At 47.5% G+C, this 26,051-nt stretch overlaps 1 protein-coding gene across 15 annotated transcripts in view; it reads left to right on the top strand.

Annotated features, from left to right (window-relative positions):
- GREB1 (growth regulating estrogen receptor binding 1) overlaps nt 1-26,051 on the top strand; it is a 141,125-nt gene that overhangs the window by 90,630 nt on the left and 24,444 nt on the right. For 10 of the 15 annotated variants that reach the window (XR_011504203.1, XR_011504204.1, XM_070512589.1 and 7 more), the window contains exons 10-19: nt 1,573-1,758; nt 5,323-5,673; nt 9,168-9,296; nt 10,041-10,169; nt 10,799-10,996; nt 11,722-11,902; nt 13,359-13,554; nt 14,867-15,003; nt 23,002-23,341; nt 24,224-24,339. Coding sequence is in view for 13 of the 15 variants with exons in the window: in XM_070512589.1 (XP_070368690.1) it covers nt 1,573-1,758; nt 5,323-5,673; nt 9,168-9,296; nt 10,041-10,169; nt 10,799-10,996; nt 11,722-11,902; nt 13,359-13,554; nt 14,867-15,003; nt 23,002-23,341; nt 24,224-24,339 (1,963 nt within the window). In the remaining 2 variants the exon portion in view is untranslated. Of the gene's footprint in view, nt 1-640; nt 811-1,572; nt 1,759-5,322; nt 5,674-9,167; nt 9,297-10,040; nt 10,170-10,798; nt 10,997-11,721; nt 11,903-13,358; nt 13,555-14,866; nt 15,004-23,001; nt 23,342-24,223; nt 24,340-26,051 lie in introns of those variants that run through there. The other 5 variants (XM_070512596.1, XM_070512600.1, XM_070512598.1 and 2 more) reach the window with 4 other exon arrangements.

The raw sequence follows: 26,051 nt of genomic DNA, 5'->3' as shown, positions 1-26,051 counted from the left end.
GGCAGGGCCAGTAGTCCTGTTGGGCCCTACTGGCCAACTAAAATGAAGGTCAGCCTTTAGTCGCGTGACCTGTATTCTCCGCATGGCCTTATGTGTCTGTGGTCCTCCTGAGAACACGGAGCCAGGCAGCAGGGCAGAGGTGCGCCTGCATCTGATCTGAGCCAGGAGCCTCAGAGAAGTTGGGCAGGGGCTGGCAGACCTGCATTGAACAGCCAACGGTCTCCCAGAGGGACCATCATCCCCTTGGTTCCTCGAGTTCACTATGCTTTCTGCCACGGCCCCTCCAGGTAAGCTGTGCCCCTCTCTGTAACGTGTGTGCCTCCCTAGCACCTTCCACTGCTACCATCTGCCCAGACCCCACGTGTGCTTTGAGACCCGACCTGGTGCCTTCTCCTTGAAGCCACCTTAGTTTCCCTTTCATCTGGGCCCCGTTTGCAGCTTGTCTGTGCCTCTTGTATGGCAGATATCACATGCCTCCTTTCATTCTTCATGTTGCCTCTTATAAACTATAATGTTCGTAAGCAGTGCTACCCAAATTGTGGTCCCTGGTCTAGCAGAACCAGCATTGCCTGGGGGCTTATTAGAAATGTAGATTCTCAGGCCCCTCCCAGAATCGGAATCAGACCCCAGTCCTGAATCGGAAGCTTTGTTGGGGCCTGGCAATCTGTGATTTAGGAAGCCTTTCAGGAGACATCCTGTACCCTCAGGTTTGAGAAGCAGTTTCCTCGAGGATGTGAACTCTGTCTCAGTCACCGGATTTTCTCCCAGAGCCGAGCATGATGCCTGCATGTGGTATACAGCAGGCATTCAGTAAGTGTTTGGTGAATAAATGGAGACCTGAGTACAGGATACCACACACACATTTACCACGTCTGGTCATCTCAGCAACCCAGTGAGGATGTGTCATCTCCACCCCATTTTACAAATGTGGACGCTGAGGCTTAGAGAAGCTAGGCTTCTTGCTTAGGGTCTTGTAGTTGATGAATGATGGAGAAGAGGTTTGAACCTGCCCGGTCTCTTCTGCCTCTGAGGGTGGTCCTCAGAATTAATCTTGTAGTGTTTGCTAAAGCGTCTGTCAAGTTCTCTCAGTATTTGGAGTCTCTGGTCTGTACAGTGGTTTATCTTCCTGACTCAGCTCGCCAGAGAATCATGGGAGGATGCGAGGCAGAACCCAACGTGGAGGAGTCGGGCGGCGTGGACTGGCAGGCAGTCCCAGCAGAGATCCAGAAGGTGTCGCCCACACAGTCTTCTAGAGCTGGTGCCGAAGGAGCCGCCCAGGCCGTGGCTGCTCAGCTTTGGGCTCTTCTCTCGGGGCCTTAGCTTGCTCCCCTGTAAAACAGGGGATTGGACTAAATGAACGAGAAATGCCACAGCCCCTGTCAGTTGTCAGAGCAGGTGCACTGGCTCAACAGAGGCGGGAAGTCCGAGATTTCCCTGAAAGGGCCGTTGAGTAAGGCCGGGGCGGCTCACGTGCAGGCTTTAGCTCCCTCACATTCAGAGAGCCACACATGTGGGGGCCACACGTGCGGCCCAAGGCCAGTCGCCAAGTAGATGCTCTTTTGTCTTCCACAGGCCACGGGAACTTCCCTTACCTCTGTGGGAACCTGAACGACGTCGTCGTGAGCCCTCTCCTGTACACGTGCTACCAGAACTCCCAGTCCATCTCTCGAGCCTATGAACAGTACGGGGCCTCCACCATACAGCCCATCTCAGAGGAGATGCAGCTCCTGCTGACCGTCTACTATCTCGTCCAGCTGGGTGCGTCTCCCCCTCGTTTCGTGGTAGAATAATCACTGAGGGTGGGAAATGCACGAGCCTTAGTCACCAGCTGTCGCTTCTAGTCCTTGAAGACCGCCTCTGGCTGGTGGAAAGGAAATGTAGGGAGCACGCTCCGAGGTCCTGCAGCCATCACGACCCTGAGGGGCTGGAAAGAGCTCAAAGTGGGTCAAATCTATAGAGAGAATTCAAACAGTTTCCCTCCTGTTCTAGGTGCAGAGATATAGCAGGAATAGAACAGCTGCTGCCCCCGAGGGGGTTCTGTTCCAGTCAAAGAGAAACAATAAACAAGAGGAAAGTAAGCAGGGTGAAGGTGGAACTGTAGGTGTTTGTGTGCGCACGTGTGGGGTTGAGTTAGGGTCATCAGTAAAGGCCTCCGTGAGGAGGTCACATCTGAGGAGAGACCCGAGTGATGAGAGGGAGCCAGGCTCGTGAAGATCGGCGGGAGGCAGAGGGGCGAGGACAGGTGGGGGCCGTGTGGCGGGAGGGACCGTGGAGTCCCAGGTCAGTAGGAGCCAGGGCGGCCACAGCAGAGTGAATAAGTGAGAGGGGGCAGGGCCTCAGGCTGTGGTCAGGAGTTTGTATTTCAGACACATTGAGAAACAATTTGTATTGGTCAGCTCGAGCTGCCATAACAGAATACCTCAGACTGGGGGCTTAAACAGCAGAAATTTATTTTCTCGCAGTTCTGGAGGCTGGAAGTCCAAGACCAGGGTGCCAGCAGGGTTGGGTTCTGGTGAGGCCTCACTCCTGGGCTCACAGACGGCAGCCTTCTTACTGTGTCCTCAGCTGGCCTTCCCTTGGTGCACACACGTGGGGAGAAAGAGAGAGCGAGCTGTGGCATCTCTTCTTCCTAGAACGTCACCAGTCCTATTGGATAGGGCCCGACCCTTATGACCTCTCTTAACTTTAATTACCTCTTTAAAGGCCCTATCTCCAAATATGGTCACCCCAGGAGTTTTGGCTTCAACATTCGAATTTTGGGGGGACACACTTCAGTCCATAGCACCACTGGAATATTTTTAGGCAGGAGACAAATATGATCTGACCTTCATTTCAAGAAGACCACATTGGCTGCGGTGCTGCAGTTGTCCCAGTGAAGGTGGGTGGTGGCTTGGGCTGCTAAAGGGAGAGGCCAGATGTATTCTGAAGGTAAGCATGGTAGGCTGTGTGAAGGAGGTGAGGGGCAGGTGGGGCCTGGGTTTTGGACTGAGCAGCCAGGTGAGTGGTGGAGCTGAAGGGTGGTTGTAAGTTGTGTCTTGGCAATTTCAAGTTTAAGATGCCCATGAGGCAGCCAAGGGGACTGAGTCAAGGATTTGGATGGGCTGGTCTTGAGCCCCAGGGAGAGGCTGCATCTGTAGGCATGGATTTGGGAAATGTTGGCTGAGTGATGATCTGTATTAAAGCTGTGAGACTGGATGAGAGCCCCTGGGAGTGGTTATGGATGAAGGAAGGTGTCCCGGTTTGAGCCCTGGGACACTCCAATGTCCAGAGACCTGGAGGAGGAGACTGAGATGGAGCAGCAATGAGGTAGGGAGGAATCCTTGAGAGTACTGCTTAGGACAGTCAGGAATCTGGGGAAATGGTGATGTGTCTCTCTTTCTCACGATCCACATCCAATCCATCGGTCAAGCCCTACTTCATCCTGATCCAGCGTTGCCCACCTTCCCCATCACTTCCTCCCTTGCCCCAGGCACAGCTCTTACCCCTATTCTCCACTACAGGTCTAACCATATCCCTTCTCTGCTCAGAGCTCTCCAGTGGTTTCCCTTCATACTCACAGTTCACACTCATTCCAGGGCCCAAGTGACTGGCCCTGCCTCCCACTCCCTTCTGTTCGCTCTGCTCCAACCCCACTGTCCCTCCTGGGCACAACAGTCTTGGTCCCACCTGGGCATCTTGTGCTTGCTGATCCTTCCCTGAGAAATGCTCTAGCCTGGGACATTTGCATGACATACTCCCTCATGTCATTGGAGTTTCAGTTCACGTATTACCTCCTACAAGAGGCCTCATCATCCTCATATCTACGACAGCGTTCCCCGCTCCCCAGGCCCTTGTGGCTCTCTGTCCTATCCCTTTCGTCTTTTCCTTCAGAGCACTACCACTCCCAGAAATTACATTCTCTGTTTATTGGTTTACTTCCAGCCCCTCTCCCCCGGTTAGGATGTAAGCTCCATGAGATCAGGAACGTTGATCTAGTTCACTTCCGTGTGTCCAACAGCACCTGCAGCATAAAGTTGACACTCAGCCAGGATGTGTTGAAGGAATGGGTAAATGTCAATACAGAAGCCAACGAAACAAAGCGTTTTAGGAAGAGGGACTGGTCAACTGAGTCAGCTGGACAAGAGTTGAGTGAAGACTGACTATTGGCCATTGGGTTTGGGCATATGGAAGCAATTGGCAACCTTGATGGGTGGTGTACCAGGAGTGTGGGTTAGAGAGAATGGAGATGAGGAAACAAGTACGACGAGTGTAGACAACTCTCCCAAGGAGCTTTGCTGGGTGATGGTCATTCTGGAAGGGGATGTGGGCTCAGGGGAGATATATTAAAGATGGGAGATAGAACAGCTAATCTAATTAAATTTTGGCACAGCCCAACAAGGGGGTGATACTGTCCCCACTCTTTCAGATCAGGGAACTTTATCATAAAGTAGCCAAGGCTGCACAGCTGGTGCTGGGTAGAGCCGGGTGGGAACACGTCTTCTAAACTGGAGTGTGGTGTTCTTTCCTCCAGCTCACCCAAATAGAAGATCTGGACATATAAACCAGATAACACCTGTAGGAAACAAATGTTGAGAGTATTCAGTCTCACTAGTCATCAAAGAGATGCAAATTAACAAATCAAACAAGTAAAGTTTTTCTCAAATTATTGATGACAACCCAAGTGATGGTATCCAGTGGGGCTGAGGGTGCAGTGAAACCACTGTTATCCTGTGTCATTAATGTCGTGGTAAGCTGAGACACTTAGACCATCTGGAAACAGTCTGATGGCATGTATTAGTTGGCTCTGTAAGCCCAGTTTGGAGAATTTAGGCTAAGGAAGTTATGTTCTCTATATAAAGATGTGTATTGCAGAAGTATGTGTAATTTGGAAGCAATACAAAGATCAACAGTGGAGACATTGCTGAGTAAATGGTGGTGCCTGCACGCGATGGGACAGCCTGTGCCCATTAATAGTACTGTTTACAAAGCCCATAAACAACTTGGAACCGTGACTAGGGTGTGATAAGGAAAGTAGACAAGCCCTGAAATTGTATGCCCACATCCTTACAGCTATTTAAAACCTGCATGTGAAAAAAAAAAAAGACTGAGAAATAATAAAAATAGTTGTGGTTCTGTTAGATGCTGAGATTGTGGCTGCTTTTGTATCCTTCCTATATTTCCCAGCTGTCTGTAACAAGATTTAGCAATAATAATTTAGATTGTGTTATTGTTCAATTAGCGTATACACATTTCCCCAGAATTGCCCCATTGTATTTGCATAAAGCCGCCCTGTGCAGCCTGGGGCAGGCGCTGAAGCCTCTTGCCCCCTCCTTGTTGTGCCAGCGGCAGACCAGGTGCCCCTGATGGAGGACCTGGAGCAGATCTTCTTGCGCTCGTGGCGCGAGTCGCACCTGACTGAGATCCGGCAGTACCAGCAGGCACCACCGCAGCCCTGCCCACCCGCGCCAAGCGCCGTGGCACCTGTCACCTCGGCCCAGCTGCCCTGGCTGGCTGGCCTGGCCGCTAGCTCCTGCAACGACAGCGTGCACATCATCGAGTGCACCTACTCCCTGGCTGAGGGCCTCTCCGAGATGTTCCGACTCCTCATCGAGGGCAAGCTCGCCAAGACGAACTATGTCGTGATCATCTGCGCCTGCCGGAATGCTGCCATCGACTCCTGCATTGCCGTCACCGGTGAGGCTGGGGCGCGCACCACCTGGCTGGTGGCAGAGCTACTCTATTGATTTCCCAGTCACCCTCCTTTGCTCTTGCACACTTTTTGCCTCTCATGGCTTGGGGTTTGCAACAGCAGTTGGTTACTAACTGCAGTTAGCGCTCATGCCCTGATGGTGTGATGTTAAGATTCCATTCTTCTATGAATGGAAGGTGAGCAGCTCCCACTTCTCCCCTTGGGAGATGGGGCAGCTCTGGAATCTGCATAGACCCAGTCAGAAACCGGCCTCCCCCATGCATCTGGCTGTGGGACTGTCTCCTAGTGACTCTGGGCCTCAGTTTCTTCACCTATCTAGTGGAGATAAAAAAACAATGACTTTGTTCTGTTGTGTGGGTTAATGAGCCAATTAACTAATTAATTATAGACGCACTCTTTGAAGCCCTCCCATGTGCAGCCCTGTTCCAGGGCCTGGGGATCCGGGAGTGAAGTCCCTGCTTTCCTGCAGTGTGCAGTCTGTTGGGGGCGGCAGACACCAAACACAGCACAGAAGGTGGCAGGTAGAAGGGCAGAGGGATGGAGCATTGCAGTTATGGGGGCTGGCTCCCAAGGAGGGTGCGGAGAACCTCTCTAAAGGGGTGACCTTAGAGCAGACCTGAGAGAAACCAGGAATTAAATGATACTGACATTGGGGGTGGCCGCAGGGCTCCCCGAGACCATGTGGCAGCATGCTGTGTTTGGCGTGGTAAAGGGGCAGCAAGACGGCCAGGGCAGAGGACAGGACTGTGGGATTGTGTGGGGCCCTGAAGACCCTGTCAGAACTTTGAATTTTTCCCTATGCAAGTTGGGAAACTGTGTCGGAAGGTTTTGACCAGAGGAGGATGTCGTCTGACTTGGTTTTAAAAGGATCCCATTTGTGTGTGGAGAAAAGACTGGGGGAGAGGAGCATGACTGTGGAGGAGCCTGATGCATGCATCCGGGTGTGGCCGAGTCTTGGACTAGGCTGGTGGAGGTGGAGAGAAGTGGCCTGATTCCGGTGTATTTTGAAGTTGGTACCTTCAGGATTTGCTCATGGGTCCTGTGTGGAGTGTAGGAGGAAGCAAGGACTCAGGGACCACCCTGAGGATTTTGGCCTGTGTAGCTGGAATAACACAGTTACTGTCTATTGAGATAGGAAGAACTACATAAGTGTTTGTTTCGTTTTGTTTTAATTTCTCAATGGTTTGTGGAGGGAAGAGGTGGCAGTGGATGGAGATCACGATGGAATCAAGAGTTCTCTCTGACCAGCTTGGCCTAGGTTTCAGGTATCTTGGTGGCCGTGATGGGGAGGAAATTGGATATAAAAATCTGAAGTTCAGGGCAGAGGTTGGGTCTAAAGATGAAAGGAGTAGTCAGCATTTATGGGGTTCAAAAGCCAAGAGGTGATGCTATGACCCATCCAGTAAGTGCAGAATGGAAGAAGAGTTCTTTCTGAGGACTAGACCCACAGGAGGAGGAGGAAACAGTAAAGGAGACCTGAGAAGGACAGAGTGAGGGAGCGCTGTTTAAGAGGCCGAGGGGAGCATGTGTTTCAAGAAGGAAGAGGTAATGAGTGGATCAGATGCTCCTGTTTGATCAAGGACATTGAGGCCTGAGAACTGGCTCCTTGACCTGTTAAGAGGATGGTCATCTGTGACACTGACAGAGCAGTCTTGCTGGGGTGGTGTGTTTTAAAGCGTCATTGGGTTGGGCTCAAGAAAGAATGAGTGAAGTAAGAAATATAGACAACTCTTTTGAGAAGTTTTGCCTTAAAAGGAATAGAGAAATGAGGTAATAATTGGAGAGGGAATAGGATCCGATTTTTTTTTTTGTTTTAAGTTGGGAAATGGAAGAGTATGTTTGATACTGGGAATGATGCAAGAGAGAGGGAGATATAGACGATGCAGGAGAGAGGAGGTAATGGTTAGAGGACATGTCCACGACTAGGAGGGGGATGAGCCGCAGCGGGCAGGTGGAAGTGTTGGCCCTGAACAGGCATACAGTGGTTCTGAACGTATGGGAGACAAGTCAGCGTGGTAGGAGTCTTTTCTCCAACCATGTCTGGCAGCTCGAGTACAGGTGTGGAGCAGGAGGAGGGTTTGGCCAGTGAGAGTGGGGCAAGGCTGTAAAGGATGGATGCTCGGGAGTGACCACTGATGGACATGGAGTCCCAGTCAGGGGAGGAGGGGCATGAGGACAGGAAGAGACAGAAGCCGAGGAACTGTCCAGAAGGCTCCATGGATTTGAGAAGAGTGGGGGAGCCTTCGAGTTGGGTGTCTGAGGTGGTTGGAGAGTGGGAAGTAGAGGACAGCTCCTTGGAAGAGGTCAGATGTGTTGAGCAACTTTTATGTGCCAGGTTGGTCCTTTGTGCATATTATCTTGTCATCCTGCACAGTGACCTCCTGAATTCATTCTGTCAGCAAGATGAATGTCGAATTTCCAGCTTCATCTTGTTAGTTGAAAAGAACACAAGAAAATTCTTAAGTCTAGCGTTTTCTTGATTAAAGAATCATGGATACAAATAGATTTCTCAATTAGATAGGACTATTAGTCAAGGTTTTAAAACATCATTCTTAACACTTTGTATAGTACTCATGGATCTTCATGGGTCAACTTGTAGATTTCAGATAATTTTCGGTTCATCAGTACACTCAGACTTTTTAGCCTGTGTAAAAAAATGTGACACTGCAGGTAATGTATATTTTAAACCTGAAATTTTCATATCATTTTTTTATTTACATAAAAATGCATATTGTTACTCTGCAGTATCCCAGTGATCTTTTAGCATTCTTTGATCCTAAACTCAATCTGGTTTTTTTGTCTTTTTGGGATTTTTTTTGTGAGGAAGATTGTCGCTGAGCTAACATGTGTGCCACTCGTCCTCTATTTTGTATGTGGGCTGCTCCCTCAGCATAGCTAGACAAACAGTGTGTAGGTCTGCACCCAGGATCTGAACCCACAAACCCCGGACTGCCAAAGCAGACTGCATAAACTTAACCACTACGCCACTGGGCTGGCCCCTCAATCTGTGTTTTTTATTAATTCTTTACATTGATTTGAGTAGTATAGTCAGCAATAAGCCTGGAACCCCAGCTGTGTGTCAGGCGTTGGGCTAAACAGTTTATAAAGATTGTCTTGTTTTATCCTCAGAACAGTCCTGTGAGGTCAGTACTGCTGTTAGCTGTGTATTCTAGATGAGGAAACTGGATCTGGAAGGGTTAAGTAACTCATCCTGGGTTACACAGCTAGTAAGTGGAGACAGAGTCAGGTTCCAAAGCTGATACTCTGGGTTATTTACTATCTTAACTATTAAACTGGGCCCGGATAGTATATGCCGTTTCTCGATTTAACCACCATGAACACCTGCTCTTAGCCAGGCGTGGTGCCAGGCTTGGGGGATGGAGAGATAAAGAGATGCAGGCACAGACTCTGTCATTAAGGAGCTCATGTGCTCATTCTAAGTAGAGGGGCCTGGTGAAAGTTTTTGTTTGTTTTCCAGGAAAATACCAAGCCCGGATTCTTTCTGAGAGCCTTCTCACCCCAGCGGAGTACCAGAAAGAAGTCAGTTATGAGCTGGTTACAGGGAAGGTGGACTCCTTGGGGGCCTTTTTTAGCACCCTCTGTCCAGGTAGGCTTGTAGTGAGACAAGTGCAAATTCATAAATGGATAAGACAGAAATAAACAAAGATGCAAAGTGGGGAGTCATCTTGGGGCCCATGCCCGCATGTGACCTGCTGAGGCTGGCCTCTGTGTAGATGTGCAGGGCGGCCCCTCCATTCTCTGTGTTAGCATTCACAGGCCTTTCTGGCGTGGTCTCTGGCTGGCTGTCTTCCTATGCTGGCTGTGGCTTCTCCGAGGTGGGAACTTTGTGTTTCTGTCTTTTGGGGGCACATGAGGGCCTTGTGCCTGTTCCTCTCCACCTCTCCAGCCTTGTCCACCACTGCTCCCTACCTCCCCCTCTGAACTGAAGCTTCTCGCGGGAGCAGTGTATTCTCTGTGCCTCCTTCTGTGCGTTCTACACCGTGAGTGCCCTTCTCTGCCTGGCTAATCACCCCTCAAGACTCACCCCATTTCCTCCCAGAAACCTTCGCTGGCCCTTCTTTCTCCAGGAAGGGCTCTGATCCCTTCCTTCTCTTTAGCATCTTGTTCTTCCTTCTATCCCCACACCTACTGCGTCATAGCATAATTTTCTTTAGCATCTCTGCCTTCCTTACTAGGCTGTGGACTCCTTGGCAGGACAGGCCATGTCTTCTTTATCTCCTTTACCCCAGGCCCGGGACAGTGCCTGATCCATAGTAGGTGTTCCATAGATGTTTGCTGAATTTCACTGAGATGGAAAACCCATTTATGTTATTCTCTCTATTTTTGACAGAGGGTGACATTGACATTTTGCTGGACAAATTTCATCAGGAAAATCAAGGCCATATTTCTTCCTCACTTACTGCCTCCTCTGTCACCAAGTCAGCATCCCTGGATGTCGGTGGTGTACCAGCGTGCACAAGTGAGTGACGGGAGGGAGTTGGTGGCCAGGGTCTAGGCCAATAAGGCAGCCTCCTGGGGCTATGAGGAAGCAATGTTAGAGGCACATCCGAGGGTAGGGCATCTCCTTAGCATCAAAGTAGACCTAAGATCTAATAGACCTAAGATCTAATTTGAACTTTAGTCCTTAATGATAAAGATCATTTTACCCTGAAATGTACATCTGTACTTTTTTCCTGAGATGGTACATCTGTTGATTTCCAGCTTATCAATGCATCGTTGAAATATTTTCTTCATACTAAGTTCCTGAAGAGCTGTGACAGTCTCCTTCTCTTCCAGAGAACTTACAGCCTCTTCCAAAGTCCAATCTCAGTGTCAGCTTCCCCGGGGTGCTGTCCTTGTCCCCTCCAGGTGGAGTAGGTCCCTGCCTCTGTGCTCCCAGAGTGCTGTTCATCCTTTTATTATTAAATTAGGAAAGATGTGAAATGGTGCGCAGCCCAGAGTAGGCGCTTGAAAAATCTTGGTGTTCTCCATTTCCCTCGTCGCTTTGTGCCCTAGGCAGGGGCCCACTGTTTGACTCCCTAGAAGAGGTCCAGGGCAGTGGCTGTCTGTTCTCGGGTACACCTCACCTTTCAAGGGCTCTGGTTCCAGGTTACAATCTAGAGCCCCACTGCATCCGGCCCTTCCAGCTGGCCGTGGCCCAGAAGCTCCTCTCCCACGTGTGTTCGATCGCGGATTCCAGTACCCAGAATCTGGACTTAGGATCCTTTGAGAAGGTGGACTTTCTGATTTGTATTCCACCCTCAGAAGTGACCTACCAGCAGACCCTGTTCCACGTCTGGCATTCAGGTACGGGGCCTTTTGGGGGCAAGCCGTGATGTCTGCGTGGAGAAGCTTTCATCCGCTTGGTCAATTCAGATCTGGATTTGAACACCAGTCTTTGCTTCTAAAGTAGATAGGGCAAGTGTCATTACTCCCATATTATAGATCATGAAACTGATGCTCAGAGATAGCGGTTTATATGCTCTGTTAAGGGTAGAACCATGATTTGTGTTTTCACTCTGTCTCACTCAGGTCGACGATCTATGTGTTGATATTCTGCTTCAATTTAATGTATTTTCCCTGTGCTTTCAAGGGAATTAAGTATGAAATACACAGAGAGTCAATGTCTTAACTCAAAGGAGTCAGTCTAGAGTCATATAACCTAAGGCCCGGTGGCATTCAAGCTAGGAGGTCATTTTGCTGGCAGGTGGGACCTTTCCATTCCCTTCAGTCACACCAGGCCTGGGATCAGCTGCTTCGTGAAGCCGGCTTTGCTGTGCCCTCTGGGTGGGCTGCTGTGCACATACTGAGCCTGGGGCAGTGTGTCTGGGCCCAGCTCCTGCACAGACAGGTGCACAATAGTCGTTTGCGTTGGAGCCTGCCTCCTTGACTCACTGTGTCTCACGCATCCCTGTGGTGTCTGGGCCTGGCACAGTGCCTGCCTTAGAGGAGATGCTCATCAGGTGTCTGTTGGGTGAATGAAAAACTCATGATGATGTTGGAGTTACTGATGTGTTTTTACTGTGTTGCAGGGGTTTTACTGGAGCTTGGCTTGGAAAAGGAGCACGTGACCAAGCAGAGGGTTGAGCAGTATGTTTTGAAGCTAGATGCAGAGGCGCAGACAAAATTTAAGTCCTTTCTGCAAAACTCCTTTCAGAATCCACACACACTCTTCGTCCTAATCCACGACCATGCCCACTGGGATCTTGTCAGGTTAGAGTGACTTTGACATATGGCAGGGGTGACATTTTACTTCTTGAATTAATATATATGGATGATTCTTGGGACTGTGGGCCGAAGTCTTAAAAAGATGAATGCTGTTGGGGGCTTGGCATCTGTAAGCACAGGCTGTGGATGTATTTCAGAACCTTAGAGCTGGAAGTGACCTCTGGAGTCATCTAGTGCAGCCTCTGAAAGTTACCATCACAGAAACTAGAGAAGGGAAGCATCTTGCTCAACATTGCAGGGCTGCGGTGGGGGTAGGGGTGGGGGTGGGAGAGTATTAGTGGCAGAGCCAGCCTAGAACTAAAGACCCCTAAACTGAAGCCTGATGTGCTTTTTCTGTATCCCACTCAACAGCAAGGCACCACCCTGGTGCTGGGAAGCAATCCTGACAGGGGTAGCTTGGCCTAGGCCCCTTCCTGATGGAGGCCCCATCTGCTGCGGTACCCTGGGTCACAGCTGGTGCTGCCCTTCTTCAGGGCTGATTTTACTTACTCAATTCAAATGAACGTAAATCTAGATGAGTTTCAGATGGTGTCAAGCTTGGAGTCTGGCAGGATTCCTGGTTGTTTCCCAGGATCGGTCATCTCCGTGAGACTGGCTTGGGGTCGTGCGTTGAGACACTGCCACTGAGAGGGATGAGGAGGGGAGGAAGATCCTGGGTCAGATCTCAGAGGAAGGCTTTGATTTAGCACAGATTCAGAAGCTTAGGGCCGGCCAGAGCCTTAGAGATCACCTAGGTAAAGGGTTTACAGTCTGAGGTCCATGTATGGGCTTGGGGTAATTTGAACATCCTGAATTATATAAAAAGCAATATTGTGAATCTTCATTTTGGCAGTAGGTTTCTCAGAATGGCTACCTGCCACCCAAAAGGTGGAGTGATGATTTTTTCCTATTCCTCTAGATTTATGGAAGAGAATTCTTGAGGCCATTGTCCCACAGAAAAAGGCTGAGCTGTGCTTGTCTCTTAGGCCCCTTGTCCAAAATACTTCCCATTCCCAGCCCTATACTTTTAAGTTTAGTATAGAATTTACCATTCTGTATCCTCTTTGGATCATTTCAAGGTCAGTAGAACTTTAGGGAAAAGAATTTAAGGAGACAGGTACATAATCAGATTGGGCCAAAAGAGAAAGTTGATTGCCTGGACACTCCTGGGTGAGAACCACTGTCTCCAGGAGTCGGTGGATTGTGTACCTTGCAAGCAGTCCTCTGTAAATGCTGTTCCCCTGGCCACGTTTTTAATAAGTAAGGAGTATCAGAAGAGTCTGGCAGGTTCCTGAAGTGCAATCATTTTTTTTTCCTAGTCATGGGGAGAACCACAAGCTTCAATTATTGGCAGAGTTGGGGGGCTACTTATACATTTATTCAACTGCTGGATCTTTGTTAAATTACAGAACAGTGTTAGTCATTCCACTTACTGTTTCTTCTCCCTCTTTCCCTCCCTCAGTAGCGCTGTTCATAATCTCTATTCCCAAAGTGACCCATCTGTGGGATTGGTGGATAGATTGCTCAATTGCAGGGAGGTGAAGGAGGCCCCCAACATCGTCACCCTGCACGTGACTTCCTTCCCTTACGCGCTGCAGACACAACATACCCTCATCAGCCCTTACAACGAGATCCACTGGCCTGCTTCCTACAGTAACGTGAGTGTCCCTGGGCTCCTGGGCCTGGCCCAGCAAGGACCCAGGAGTTGGGAGAAGTTTCTTCTAGTAAAAATCTTGCCTGACGAGCATCACTGGGGGTCAAGTGGGTTCTAGCTCCGTGGATCCTTGATGCGACTCAGGTTAGATTTCAACCCTTTTTGGTCTTTAGAAACCTGCCCAAAATACATCAGTTGGCTTTCCCATCTTAGAATACGTGGTATTTTGTCTAGAAGCCATAGAAATATTCCTGTTTTCCCTATTCCCCATCCTTAAGCAGCAAAGTTCAAAATCTCCTTCCTCAAACTGAACACAGGTCCACAAAACCTGGTGAGTTTTATTTTAGCTTATCACCTGCCATTTTCTCATCAAAATACAAGACCACAACAATTCTGGTAATTTGAGAATTCTGGGTGGTTGGATCCTGGCTAATTACACAAATAATAAGTAAGCATCAAGTTCTGGACTTCTTAGGAGTGTCTCAGAGTCATCTGAGGAACTTTTAAAGATACTGTTGCTTGGCTCCACTCCAGTAGATTCGGAATCAGTGAAAGTAAGAGCCGTTGCTTCTATAGCGCTTACTGTGAGCCAGGAAGGCACTGTTCTAAGTGCTTTATCATATGAGCTCCTGTAAGATGCAGGTGCTAGGATGATTTTTGACTTACAAATAGGGAAAATAAAGTGGGTGAGAGGTGGAGTTGAACCACTTGCCTGAGCCCATGCAACTAGACCATGATGGAGCTGGGGTGTGACCCAGGCCGGTGCTCCCTGGCCCTCACGCTTAACCACAGTGCTATTTGAAGGTAAAATTCATGGCTTTGTATTTTTAACAACCTCCCCAACTTTGCTATGCTCTGAAGTTTAAGAAGCTCTGCTGTTAGTTTGGGAGGAATTTTATGTCAATGTGAGTAAAATTGATTAAGTAAATGTATTTTTTCTGTTGATTTTAATAACAACCAAATGCAAGGTGGTTGATTTGCCTATTCCTAAAACCAGCTTAAAATTGTGGGAAAGAAGCAATTTTAACAAAGGAAGTTTTATGTTAAAAAAAGATAAGGCTGATTTTCTTCTTGGCAAAGATACTAGGGTCACTGGGAAGAGTCTTGGCTGATGGAGATGCACCATCCTTGAAGTAGGGAGTGCTCTGTGCTCTGGGTCTGCAGAGGAGAGACATTTATAAAATGTCATCCAGGGGACTGCAGAGTCAGCACAGTTTAGATCAAGATGCCCGTCCAGGTCATCCCTACGCCCAGCATGTGAACCTCTTAATCCCCATGAACGCGATGTTTGAGTGACCGATGCTCGTCTGTTTCAGGGAATGGACTTATATCCTGAGAATAAGAAGTACTTCGGGCTGTCAGAGTTCATTGAGTCCACCCTTTCAGGACACAGCCTCCCCTTGCTCAGATATGACAGCTCCTTCGAGGCCATGGTCACCGCATTGGGAAAAAGGTACACGTCTCTCTTTAAAGTTACTAAAAATGCTCAGTAGTCAAGTGCAAGTTGAGGCGCGTGCGGCCAGGGAGGTCCAGGCAGGGATGTGCCTCCCTCCCTTCCTGGGCAACTCAGTCCCTCCGTTAAAGGGACTCTGCTTATCTCTCGTTCTGCATTTTGGGTCACTGATATCTCTGTTGTACTGTTGCCCCAGAAAATTTTAGAGATGAAAATGGACAGAAATATGCTGGAATGTGGGATTGTGTATTTGAGAATCAAGGGAGGGCAAGAAAATAAGAGGTTAGATACCAAAAGGCTTAAAGGAGGTTCCAGGGACAGTCACAGTCGGCTTCGCTTTTTCTGTCCTCTGCGTATCATCTATCGAGCGCGAATGTTGTGCCATTCGCTGTTCCCAGAGCCTTACTGTCACGATCTCATTTAGTCCTCACCAGCTCTCTGAGCCAGTTGCTATTGCTACGCCCATTTTGCAAATAAACTGAGGATCAGAGAGACCCTGTGACTTCCTCAAGCCACATGTTCAGCAAGTGACAGAACCGGGTGTGAAGCCAGAGTCAGTGTGACTCTACAGCTCGCCCTTGTAGCCCCTGTCACAGCAGACCGTCAGGCAGATATTAATGCTGCCGTTTTACAGATGAGGAAACTGAGGCTCAGAGAGGTTAAGTGCTGACATCCCCACAGCTTATTGATTGTAAAGCCAGGCCAAGTTTTACAGACTGTCTAATGCAAACCAAAACGAGTGGCTCTGCCAGTAACTGTTGGTGTTGAGCTGGGCTCTGCCACCTTCCGCATGGCACCTCATTGTTCTCACTTGCTGATAACGGGATTAAATTAGACCTGTGCTTCTCAGGCTGTTTTCCAGAGTATACTGCTTTGGCTGCATACTAACAGCTGTTGTGCCAACAAGGATTCCATGGTCAAAGGTATTTGAGAAACTTTACATTTAACAAAGGATTTCTTTTCCATGAGCGTTCTCAGAGCCTCCAACGGGCCATGCACGCTATAACTCTCCGGGAGACAGCTAGGGTGGTGGCATCTCCAGCATCTCATGGGATTAGTGCTCCCCAGAACGCCCTCTGAGAAACTAAATCCCTTTGCCATCTTTCAGCTCTGTGATGCTGATGGAGATTAATCAGGCCTCTTCTTCAGCTCACAGATTGGCAGCTGAGCTCTCATAAGCTTGCTGAGCAAAGAAGCCCCCCGGATTTTACACTGAGGCTGTGAGAACTGGCCTCTGCTCTCTGCCCTGCTCCCCGACTTCTCCTCATGCAGCTAACGTGTTGCATGCTTAGTCAGCTGTAGACTCTGGCTCAGTCCTCTACGCTTATTGCCTAATATAATCCTCCACAACAAAGTGGGATGGGAGGTACTGTTATCCCCATTTGATGGAGGAAGAAACTGAGGCTCATCTTAGGTCATTTGCCCGAGGGGGTTTATAGTGAAGCCAGACCAAATCCTGAATCCAAATCTTTTGACTCCAAAACAGCGTAACCACTAAGCCATATGGAGCAAGTCTTCACAGCCAGTAGAAGGCCGCACTGACCACAGGACCACACATCCTGGCTCTACTCTGCATTAGTTTTAACCTTAGGCAAATCGTTGAACCTGTCTGAACCTCTGTACCCTCACCTGTAGAACAAGTCACTTTCCCAGTGGCTTCTTATGAGAGTTTCACGAAATAATGAACATGTGCGGTGTTAGGAACAGTTGCACGCTGAGAACTCAGGCTCCAAAATCATATCCTGGGTTTGAGTCACTCATCAGCTGTAAGACTTGAGGAAAGTTTCTCAATTCTTTGTGGGGATGATAATCCCTACCTCCTAGGATGCTCCGAGGATTAAATGAATTAATCCATGTAAAGCATTAAGAACAGTGCCTGGCACACATTACATGCTCGTGTTTGCTGCTGCCATCACCGTCACCACCATCACCGTCACCATCACACCATCCTCCTCCTCTTTCCTCTCTGCCCAACTTGAAGCATTGCACAGAGATTAAAATTTACATTTCACTGAGCGAGAAGAGAATATCAAATTCTGAAATATTTAGGTTTGGAGAAGTATGAAAACTCCAAGGAGTCATTTAGCCCAATCACCTCATTTGTAATTATGGGAACTGAGGCCCAGAGAGGGGAAGTGATTTGCCCAGGGTCACACAGCCTATTTGTGGCAGCCTGGACTATAGCCAGGTTTGATGTTCTTTCCACTGCACCATACTGCCTTTCCTAGGAATCATCTGTTTGGAAAACTCTCTTGAAATAGGTAACTTGAACAGTAGGAGATAAAGGTAAGAATATAGAGGTTACTGCCTCTTGCCACCACATGCACAGCTAGACTGGTGGTCCACCGTGTGTCACAGATGCCAGCATACAGCTGGGAAGTCTGCTCGTGGGACGACAAACCTGACACCAGCCTACTGGGACTTGAAGATAAAAGACTTAGACATTTAACGACTCCCATTTTTATTCCAGTGTGTTTTCTGTGGCCCTTCCGTCCTGTGGCACCAACCACAAAGGCTTGGAGGCGGGCACATTTCTGTGCCTGACTCGTGGGTGCTGTTTAGAGCTAGGCCCTGCTTCCTGCCTCCCACATCCTTGTCCTTTTTTTTTTAAACGACAGCTTTAGTGAGGAATAACTGACATACAGTAAGCTGCACTTGTTTAAAGTGTTCCATTTGATGAGTTCAATGTATGTGAACCTGGGCCAGACCTTCACCACAATTAAGATAATGAACAACAGTTTCCTCCTGCCTTTTTGTAATTATTCCTTCCTATCCCTCTCTCACTATTGATTAGTTTGCATTTTCTCAAGTTTAATTAAATGAAATTATATAATATGCACTCTGTTTTATCTGGCTTCCTTCTCTCAGCATAATTATATTGAGATTCACCTATATTTGTTGCATGTATCAATAGTTCATTCCTTTTTCCTGCTGCATAGCATTCTAGAATAGAATGCTATTGAATGGCTATACCAGTTTGTTTATTTACTGTTGTGGGTATTTAGGTTATTTTTCAGTTTTGACTATTACAAATAAAGCCACTATGAAAATAACAGCTCTACATTTTCCTTTATCCTTAATGTGTCTGTCCTTTATCCTTAATGTGTTACAGGATAATGTCCTTTATCCTTAATGTGTTACAGGGTAATGTCCTTTATCCTTAATGTGTTACAGGATAATGTCCTTTATCCTTAATGTGTTACAGGATAATGTCCTTTATCCTTAATGTGTTACAGGATAATGTCCTTTATCCTTAATGTGTTACAGATCCTTCTAAGTCTACAGGTACAAGGCTTTGTGTAGACTATGCTTTCATTTCTCTTGGGCAAATACCTAGTTGTGGAACAGTGGGTTATGTGGTAGGTATGTGTTTAACTTTTTAGCAAACCACCAACTTGTCTTCTAAGGTAGTTGTATCATTTTACGTTCCCACCAGCAGCGTATGAGAGTTTCCATTGCTCTGCATCCTCATCACCACTTAGTATGGTCAGTCTTTTTAATTGTAGCTATTCTAAAATAGTTATGAAGGGGTATCTCATAGTTTTAATTTGCATTTCTCCAATGACTAATGATGTTGAGCATCTTTTCATCTATCTACCATCCATATTTCATCTTCGATGAAATGTCTCTTGATGAATTGACCCCTTTATCATTATGAAATGACTTAAAGAATATTATTCTTCTAAAATCTGCTTTGTCTGATATCTGATATTAGCATAGTTCATAATTTTAAAACCTTTTACTTTTAACCTACTTGTGTCTTTATATTTAAAGTTGGTTTCTTGTAGGCAGCTTATAGTTGAGTTGATCTTGCTTTCTTATCCAATCTGACAATCTCTTCTTTCTAATTGAGGTGTTTAGACCATTTACATTTAATGTGGTTGTTGACATGGTTGGGTTTAAAACTGCTATCTTGTCATTTGTTTTCTGTTTGTCCCATCTGTTCTATGTTTCCTTTTTCTTCCATCTTTTGGATTAATTGAACTTTTTTATGATTTCATTCTCTCTCTCTCTGCTTATTAGCTATAACTCCTTGTTATTTTGGTGGTTGCTTTAGAGTTTATAGTATATATCTCCAACTTATTACATCCTGCTTTCAAGTGATATTATACCACCTCATGTATCAGATTTGTACAATAGTAGATTTTCATTTCTCCTCCCCCAGGCTTTGTGCTTTTGTTGTCACATGTTTTACTTATATATGTTATAAACTCCACAATAAATTACTCTTGCTTTTGACAGTAAATCATCTTTTAGGGATATTTTAATAATAATAATTTTTTAAAAACACATTTTATATTTACCCATATAGTTACTATTTCCAGTGCTCCTCATTCCTTTGTTGAAAAGGATTTCCATCTTGTATCATTTCCTTCTGTCTGAAGAGCTGCTTTTAACATTTCTTGTAGGGAAGGTCCTCTGCTGATGAATTCTTTCAGCTTTTGTGTATCTGAAAAATGTCTTTGTTTTGCTTCATTTTTGAAAGATATTTTCTCTGGGTTTATAAAATTTAGGTTGACATTTTTTCCTTCAATAAATTAAAGATGTGGCTCTACTGTCTTCTGACTTGCATTGCTTCAGAAAAGAAATCTACAGCCATCCTCATCTTTGTTTCTATGTAATGTGCTCTCCTCCTACCTCTTCCCCCACCAGGTGCTTTAAAGATTTTTTTAATTTATCACTGATTTTAAGCAATTTGATTAAGATATTCCTTGGTGTAGTTTTCTTCAGTTTCTTCTACTTGAGTTAATTTGAGTTTTCATCAAACATGAAAAAATTTCAGTCATTACTTCTTCAAAGACTTTTTTCTACATTCCCCTCTCTCCTTTTAGAATAGTCCAATTACACATATATTAGGCTGCTTGAAGTTGTTCCACTGTGCTCTGATGCTCTGTTTGTTGTTTTTGTTTCCATCTGTTTCATTTTAGATCATTTCTATTGCTATGTTTTCAAGTTTACCAATCTTTTGTTTCTGCAGTGTCTAATCTGATGTCAGTCCCATCCAGTTTATTTATTTTTATTTTTTACAAAAGCAATGCAATTTTATATGACAAGCTTCCTCAGGGAAGAAGAAAGCCAGTTTCAAGTGGCACAAGCATGAATATACATACATATTAATGAATTGATGATAAATAGTTACTTGTGCTTGTTTATTAATCAGGACTCTTCATTGCAAGTGACAGAAACCAAACTTGAACTACCTTAGGAAAAGGAGAGAAGTCTATTAACTCGTGAAATAAAAGGAGAAGTTGAATAAGTCAACTGCAAAACATTAGAGATGCTGCTGGTTTCAGGAGCAACTTGAGTTAGGCATTAAACACCACCAACACTGTGTTATTTTGTCTTTGGCATCCCCTCTCTGTGTTGGCTTTATTGTAGCTCACTGCACACAGGCTTCTTCGGTGAGCTGAAAGCATCACCCCTGGTTGCTACTGAACTTCATAAGCTCCAGCTTCTAGAGGTGGAGTGATTCCTTTTCATAATTTGAAAAAATCCCAAAACTGATGGCCCATCCTGGGTCAGGTACCCATCCCTATTGTAGCTGGCAGGGAAGGCCAAGTACTGAGATGGTAGCTCCCATGAGAATTCCAGGTCCAGTTTATTTTCTATCTCACACATTGTAGTTTTCATCTGTAAAATATGATTTGGGTCTTTTTTATATCTCCACTTAACATGCTCAATCTTTCCTCTAGCTTCTTAAAACATGTGAAATATACTTAGAATAATTGTTTTAATGTTCTTGTCTACTAATTCTATTATCTGTGCCATCTGGGTCAATTTCTATTGTTGACTTCCCCCCTCCTGATTATGGATTGTATTTTCCTGATTCTTTACATAACTAGTAATTTTTGAGAGGATGCCAAACATTGTGAATTTTACCTTGCTGGGTGCTGGATAAGTCTTTTCAAGCTTTGTTCTGGAATACAGTATGTTCCTTGGAGATGGTTTAATCCTTTCAGGTTTTGCTTTTAGCCTTTGTTAGGCAGGACCAGAGCAGTTTTTAGTCTATGGCTTACTTCGCCCACTACTGAGGCAGAACCCTCTAAGTAAGTACTCTGCAAGGTTCCGTGAACTCTGATGTCTTCCACATGGTGGTGGGAACAGGAACTATTCCAAGCCCTGTGTGAGCTTGAGGTATCATTTCCTCTAATCCTTTTGGATGGTTCTTTCCATGTCATTGGGTAGTTTCCTCACATATGTGCACTGGTCACTCCTTAGCTGAAGACTTGGGGGACCCCATGTGGCTCTCCTGAGTTCTCTATCTGTGCAGCTCTCTCCTCTTTGCTTCTTCCTCCTGTGAACTCTAGCTGCCTTGGTTTCCCTAGGCTGCCTTTCCCCAACTCAGGGAGACCACTGGGGCTTTACCTGGGTTCCCCCTTCCTGAGCACATTGCAGAAACTCTTTCCAGGCAGAAGCTGAAGGTTCACCTAATTTGTTTCTCATTTCTAAGAACCATTGTCTTTCATTGCCTAATGCTTAATGTCTTGAAACGCTGTTTTTTCATATAGTCATCCAGCTTTTCAGTTGTTCCAGACAAAAGGATAAATCTGGTCCTTGTTACTCCGTCTTGGCCAGAAACAGCAGTCTCTGCTTGTCCTCTGGGCACAGCTGAGTGCAGACACTTCCCACCGCGTCAAAGATGAGGAGAAGAGTGTGCTTCTCCCCGAGTCACATCCTGCCCTTCTTACCTTGCTCAAGGTGACAAGGGGCCCCCACAGCTGGGGCAGTATGTGGGGCAGGGGAGACAACGCATCTGCCACACTGCTCTCTCTCCTTCTTCTTGGGCGCTATCTGGCCAGTGCACAGGGGCAGGGCAAAGGAATCATTGGGCCACTGCGTCCCCTTCGTGCCAGAATCTGTGGACCAGTTGGGCCTTCCTGAGACAGGACTGGTAATAGCAAGTTTGCCAAACCAACTCTCCAGTTTATAGAACCCATAAAGTAGTTGAAGTGCTGAGGAGAAAGAATGAAGAAAAGGAGGATGCTGGGCAGGAGAAGACATTAGAGATGCTGTTAGAAGGTGAGCTGGCTGCTCTGGTAGAACTCACAGGGTGGCTTGGCCATGGTAAGACTCCTATCTAGGTAGGTCGAGAAATTGTGTTATCTTTGCTTCAAAAAGCCACTGAGTCAGTGGACTCATTCCAGCTAAATAAACTCACAAGAGCATTGAGTAGAAATTGGACGTCAGTTCGTCTATTCCTGCTGAGAAGCACAGTGACCTGCAGTGACTTGGGTTTTTCCAGGGGTACTCTGGGGTCTGTTTCTGACCCGTAGGTCAGACGGAGCTGCTCTAGAAACTGTGTAGGGTCATGGGAGGGGCCACCATCTTTGTGTAGGAACACATATGGTAACCACGGTTTCTGAAGCAAAGATTGGGATTCTTAATTTGACTGGATGTGTTCTGATTTGTAATTCATCTGTCAACTTCCATCACATTTAGTTACATTTCTGTTAACTCACTGTGATTGAAATGAATGCAGTGGTGTGCCTTTAGGACGGTCCCCCCAAATCTGCGGTATATGGTAGCTGCATTTACATACTGATTGCTGGGGATTCTTCTATTTCTAGTGAGAATCTGGGGCAAATTACCTAACTCAAGGAACTATAAATTAAACCAGTAGGCTAAACAGGCATTATTTTATTCATTCATCTGTTCATTCACGGAACTAGTATTTTTTGAGCAGCTACTATGTGCCAGGTGCTGGGAGAGACAGAGAAACAGCAGCAACAACAAGCCTAGGCCTCTATTTCTCAGCTGCAAATGACAGAGCAGTTATGCTTTGACTTTCTAAGGAAGGCTTCTGTTTCAGGTTCCAAAACAACCTGCTTCAAAATGAAACACCCTTGTTTGCAACCTGGCGGTTGCCTGTGCAGGAAGTGGGGGCCGTCTTGGGTTACTCGTTTGCCGCAGGGGGGACGACAGCCTTCCTCACCTGCAGCGCCGTGGGCATCCTCGGGGTCGCGGCCCGGGGTCACGGCCCGTCTCTGTTTGTTGCAGGTTCCCCCGCCTGCACAGCGCGGTGATCAGGACCTTTGTTCTCGTGCAGCACTACGCGGCCGCCATGATGGCCGTGAGCGGCCTCTCGCAGATGAAGAACTACACGTCGGTGGAGACGCTGGAGATCACCCAGAACCTCATCAACTCCCCGAAGCAGTGCCCCTGCGGCCACGGGCTCATGGTCTTGCTGCGGGTGCCCTGCTCGCCGCTGGCGGCCGTGGCCTACGAGCGGCTGGCCCACGTGCGGGCCCGCCTGGCCCTGGAGGAGCACTTTGAGATAATCCTGGGCAACCCCAGCTCCGGCATCACGGTCGGGAAGCACTTCGTGAAGCAGCTCAAGGTGGGCGGCTGTGGTCAGGGGCAGGAGGGGTGGTGGTCGCCTGGGAGAGCCATGGGGCAGGGCCACTAAGGAGATGGGGGAGCCGAGTGGTGACAGACTTCTTAACCTTGCTGTCCATCGCGGGCTGGCCACAGCCCTCTGGCACCTCTCTGGCCAGGTCCCTCCCTGCACCTTGCAGTCCTGCGGTACCAAATTCCTTAAACACCGCCCCCTCGCGGCTGCCCCCAAACGTGCTGTCCTGCAGTTTCAAACCTCTGGGCTGTAGCATGCTTTTTTTTCTTCGTGGGGGTGCCTTTCTCCTCCTCCTGTGTTTAGCTCATGCCCGTCAGCCTGCAGAGCTCAACTCAGCGGCTTTTCCTTTTTCAGGAAGCCGCCCCTCCCCCCACACCTGGGGCCCCTGCCTGTCCTCTGGCTCCTCCCCCAGGTGGTGGCGCTTGGGGACACCCCTACAGATCTCAACCCCCTCCCCCCAAACTGGCACAGTGCCTTGCCCATAGTAGGTTCTCACTAAACTTACAAATGAAGGAAAATGCAGAAGAGTTAGGGCAAGAATATTGAAAGAATAATCGAGTAGGAACTATGAGTGAAAGACACCAGCACCGTGATTGAGAGATCATAGTAAAAACGTTAGAAACAACTGGGGATGTGTGCTTCCTCCCAAAGAATCCGTCAGGCAGCAGTGTTTCTTGAATAGCTAACACGTGCCAGACAGTGTTCTCCGTGGCTGGGAAAACGGTGGTGCTTATTTGCAGGATAAAGAACTGTCATTTTTATCAAAGGACGCAATGCAAGGACTTTCAATCAGTAGGCGGACATCAAGGCTCCCCTGTGGCTGGGCTAGTTGGGGGCCTTACGGCTTTATTTCTTTTCAATTATCTGCAGATGTGGCAGAAAATTGAGGATGCAGAGTGGAGACCTCAGACTTACTTGGAACTGGAGGGCCTGCCTTGCATCCTGATCTTCAGTGGGATGGACCCGCATGGGGAATCCTTACCAAGGTGAATGGAGGGGGCTATGCCCCTGGGGTCGTTGAGGAGCCAGCTGCCTGAGCCCGCAGCTGCCGGGGTTGCCAGGCCCGGCTTCCACTGTGCAACTCTAGGTGGCGCATTCACATTCATGGTCATTGTGGATTTGTATATTTATTATGCCAGTTTTGCAGCAGAAGGCAGTAAAATGTGTCTGAAGCCTGAGCCGCTTTTCCTAATTCTCAGGCACCGTTTGGGTTCATGAGGGAGGGGTGGGTGCTGTTGCCAGGCTCCTGGGTGGAGACCGTGCATCTGGAGTTAGGGTTTACTACCTCCCTCAGTTAGAGATGCAGTTCCCTATCAGTAGGTATGGGATCATCCCGGGGTGGGGTTGGAGGAGGTCAGAGTGACATTTCCTGCTGGTATCTGGGCACTCCTGTGGCTGGTCTCTGCTGGTTTAGGAGGGGTTCTGGGAATGGGGGGACAGTGCTGAGGCCACTCGGGAAGAGTCAGTTCTGCCAGTGCACAGAGCTGACTGCCTCAAAGGCCGTGTCCCCTTGGAGCCATCATAGCCATGCAGAAGTCCGCTGCAAGCCCAGTCGGTGTCTCCTGGGGTCTCCAGGTCTCCACGCAGACAGACCACTGGTCACTGGGCCTCCAGTAAGGCAGTTGCTTGAACTGGTGGTGACAGGTTGGCTTTTAGACATTTACTTAATACCCATGGAGAAGAGCAGGCAGCTGTGCTGGGGCCCTTGCACGTCTTTCCTTGTGTGACAAGAGAGTAAGAGCTGACATTTATTGAGTTGCTGTTATGTGTGGACCACTCTACTAGACTCTTTTTATGTGCTTTCTCTCACGTTGCTCTCACTGTCACCCTGGGGGAAAGGTGTTATTTCAGTAGTCCCATATCACTGATGAACAAACTGAGGCTTACAGAGATTAAGCCAGTGGAGCGACAGTGCCCTCCAGGCTCCAAAGCCTGGCTTCCTTCCATTGGGCCACACCACACTTATGCCAGGGCCACTGTGCACTGCTTTATCACGCGCCAGGGAAAGGGGCTCCAAAATGTTTGACTTTGGTTGTTTCTGTTTCCCATGGATTAATTTTCCCATTCCTCAGCTCCTTAAGGGCTAAGACAACATCTTAATCTATTTTAAATCACAGCAAGCATTTACTGAGTACCTTCTTTGTATTAGCAGCATGCTACACTTTTAATAGAGCATTTACTGCTTGCAACAGTGGTATTGCTATCCTGTTTTATAGATGAGCAAAGGAAATGTCATCCATCTGAGGTCGCATGAGCAGTAAGTCGCAGAGCCTGACTGGATCCGGCATCTGCCTCTCTGCAGGTCCTTTGCTGTTCACACTGCACACCCCGGGCCCGACGTTGGCCTGTCCTCTATGCTCGCCCCTCCGCCTAGCTCATTGCTTGTTGGCGTCTGTCTTCCCAGACAGACTCTCATTTCCACTAGGACGGTGACTTGGTTCCAGCCTATCCCTAGCATGTAGCACAGTCCCAGGCACATGGTAAATGTTGACTGGAATAATTAAATGTCCACTTATTACATGTAAACCTCACAGTACACTTAGATGTTATTCATTATTCATTTCCATCTTTCAGATGAAAAAATTCGGAGCCTCTGAGAAGTTGCACAGCTTGTGGAAGGTTCTGTCACTAGAAAGTGGCAGAGCTGGGGTTCAAGTCTCGTTTTCATCCGACCTGCAAGTCAGTGCTCCTTTAATTA

Source organism: Equus asinus, chromosome 6, assembly GCF_041296235.1.
Source record: "Equus asinus isolate D_3611 breed Donkey chromosome 6, EquAss-T2T_v2, whole genome shotgun sequence".
In the NCBI taxonomy this organism is placed as follows: Eukaryota; Metazoa; Chordata; class Mammalia; order Perissodactyla; family Equidae; genus Equus; species Equus asinus.
This window is presented reverse-complemented; position numbering and strand designations above follow the sequence as displayed.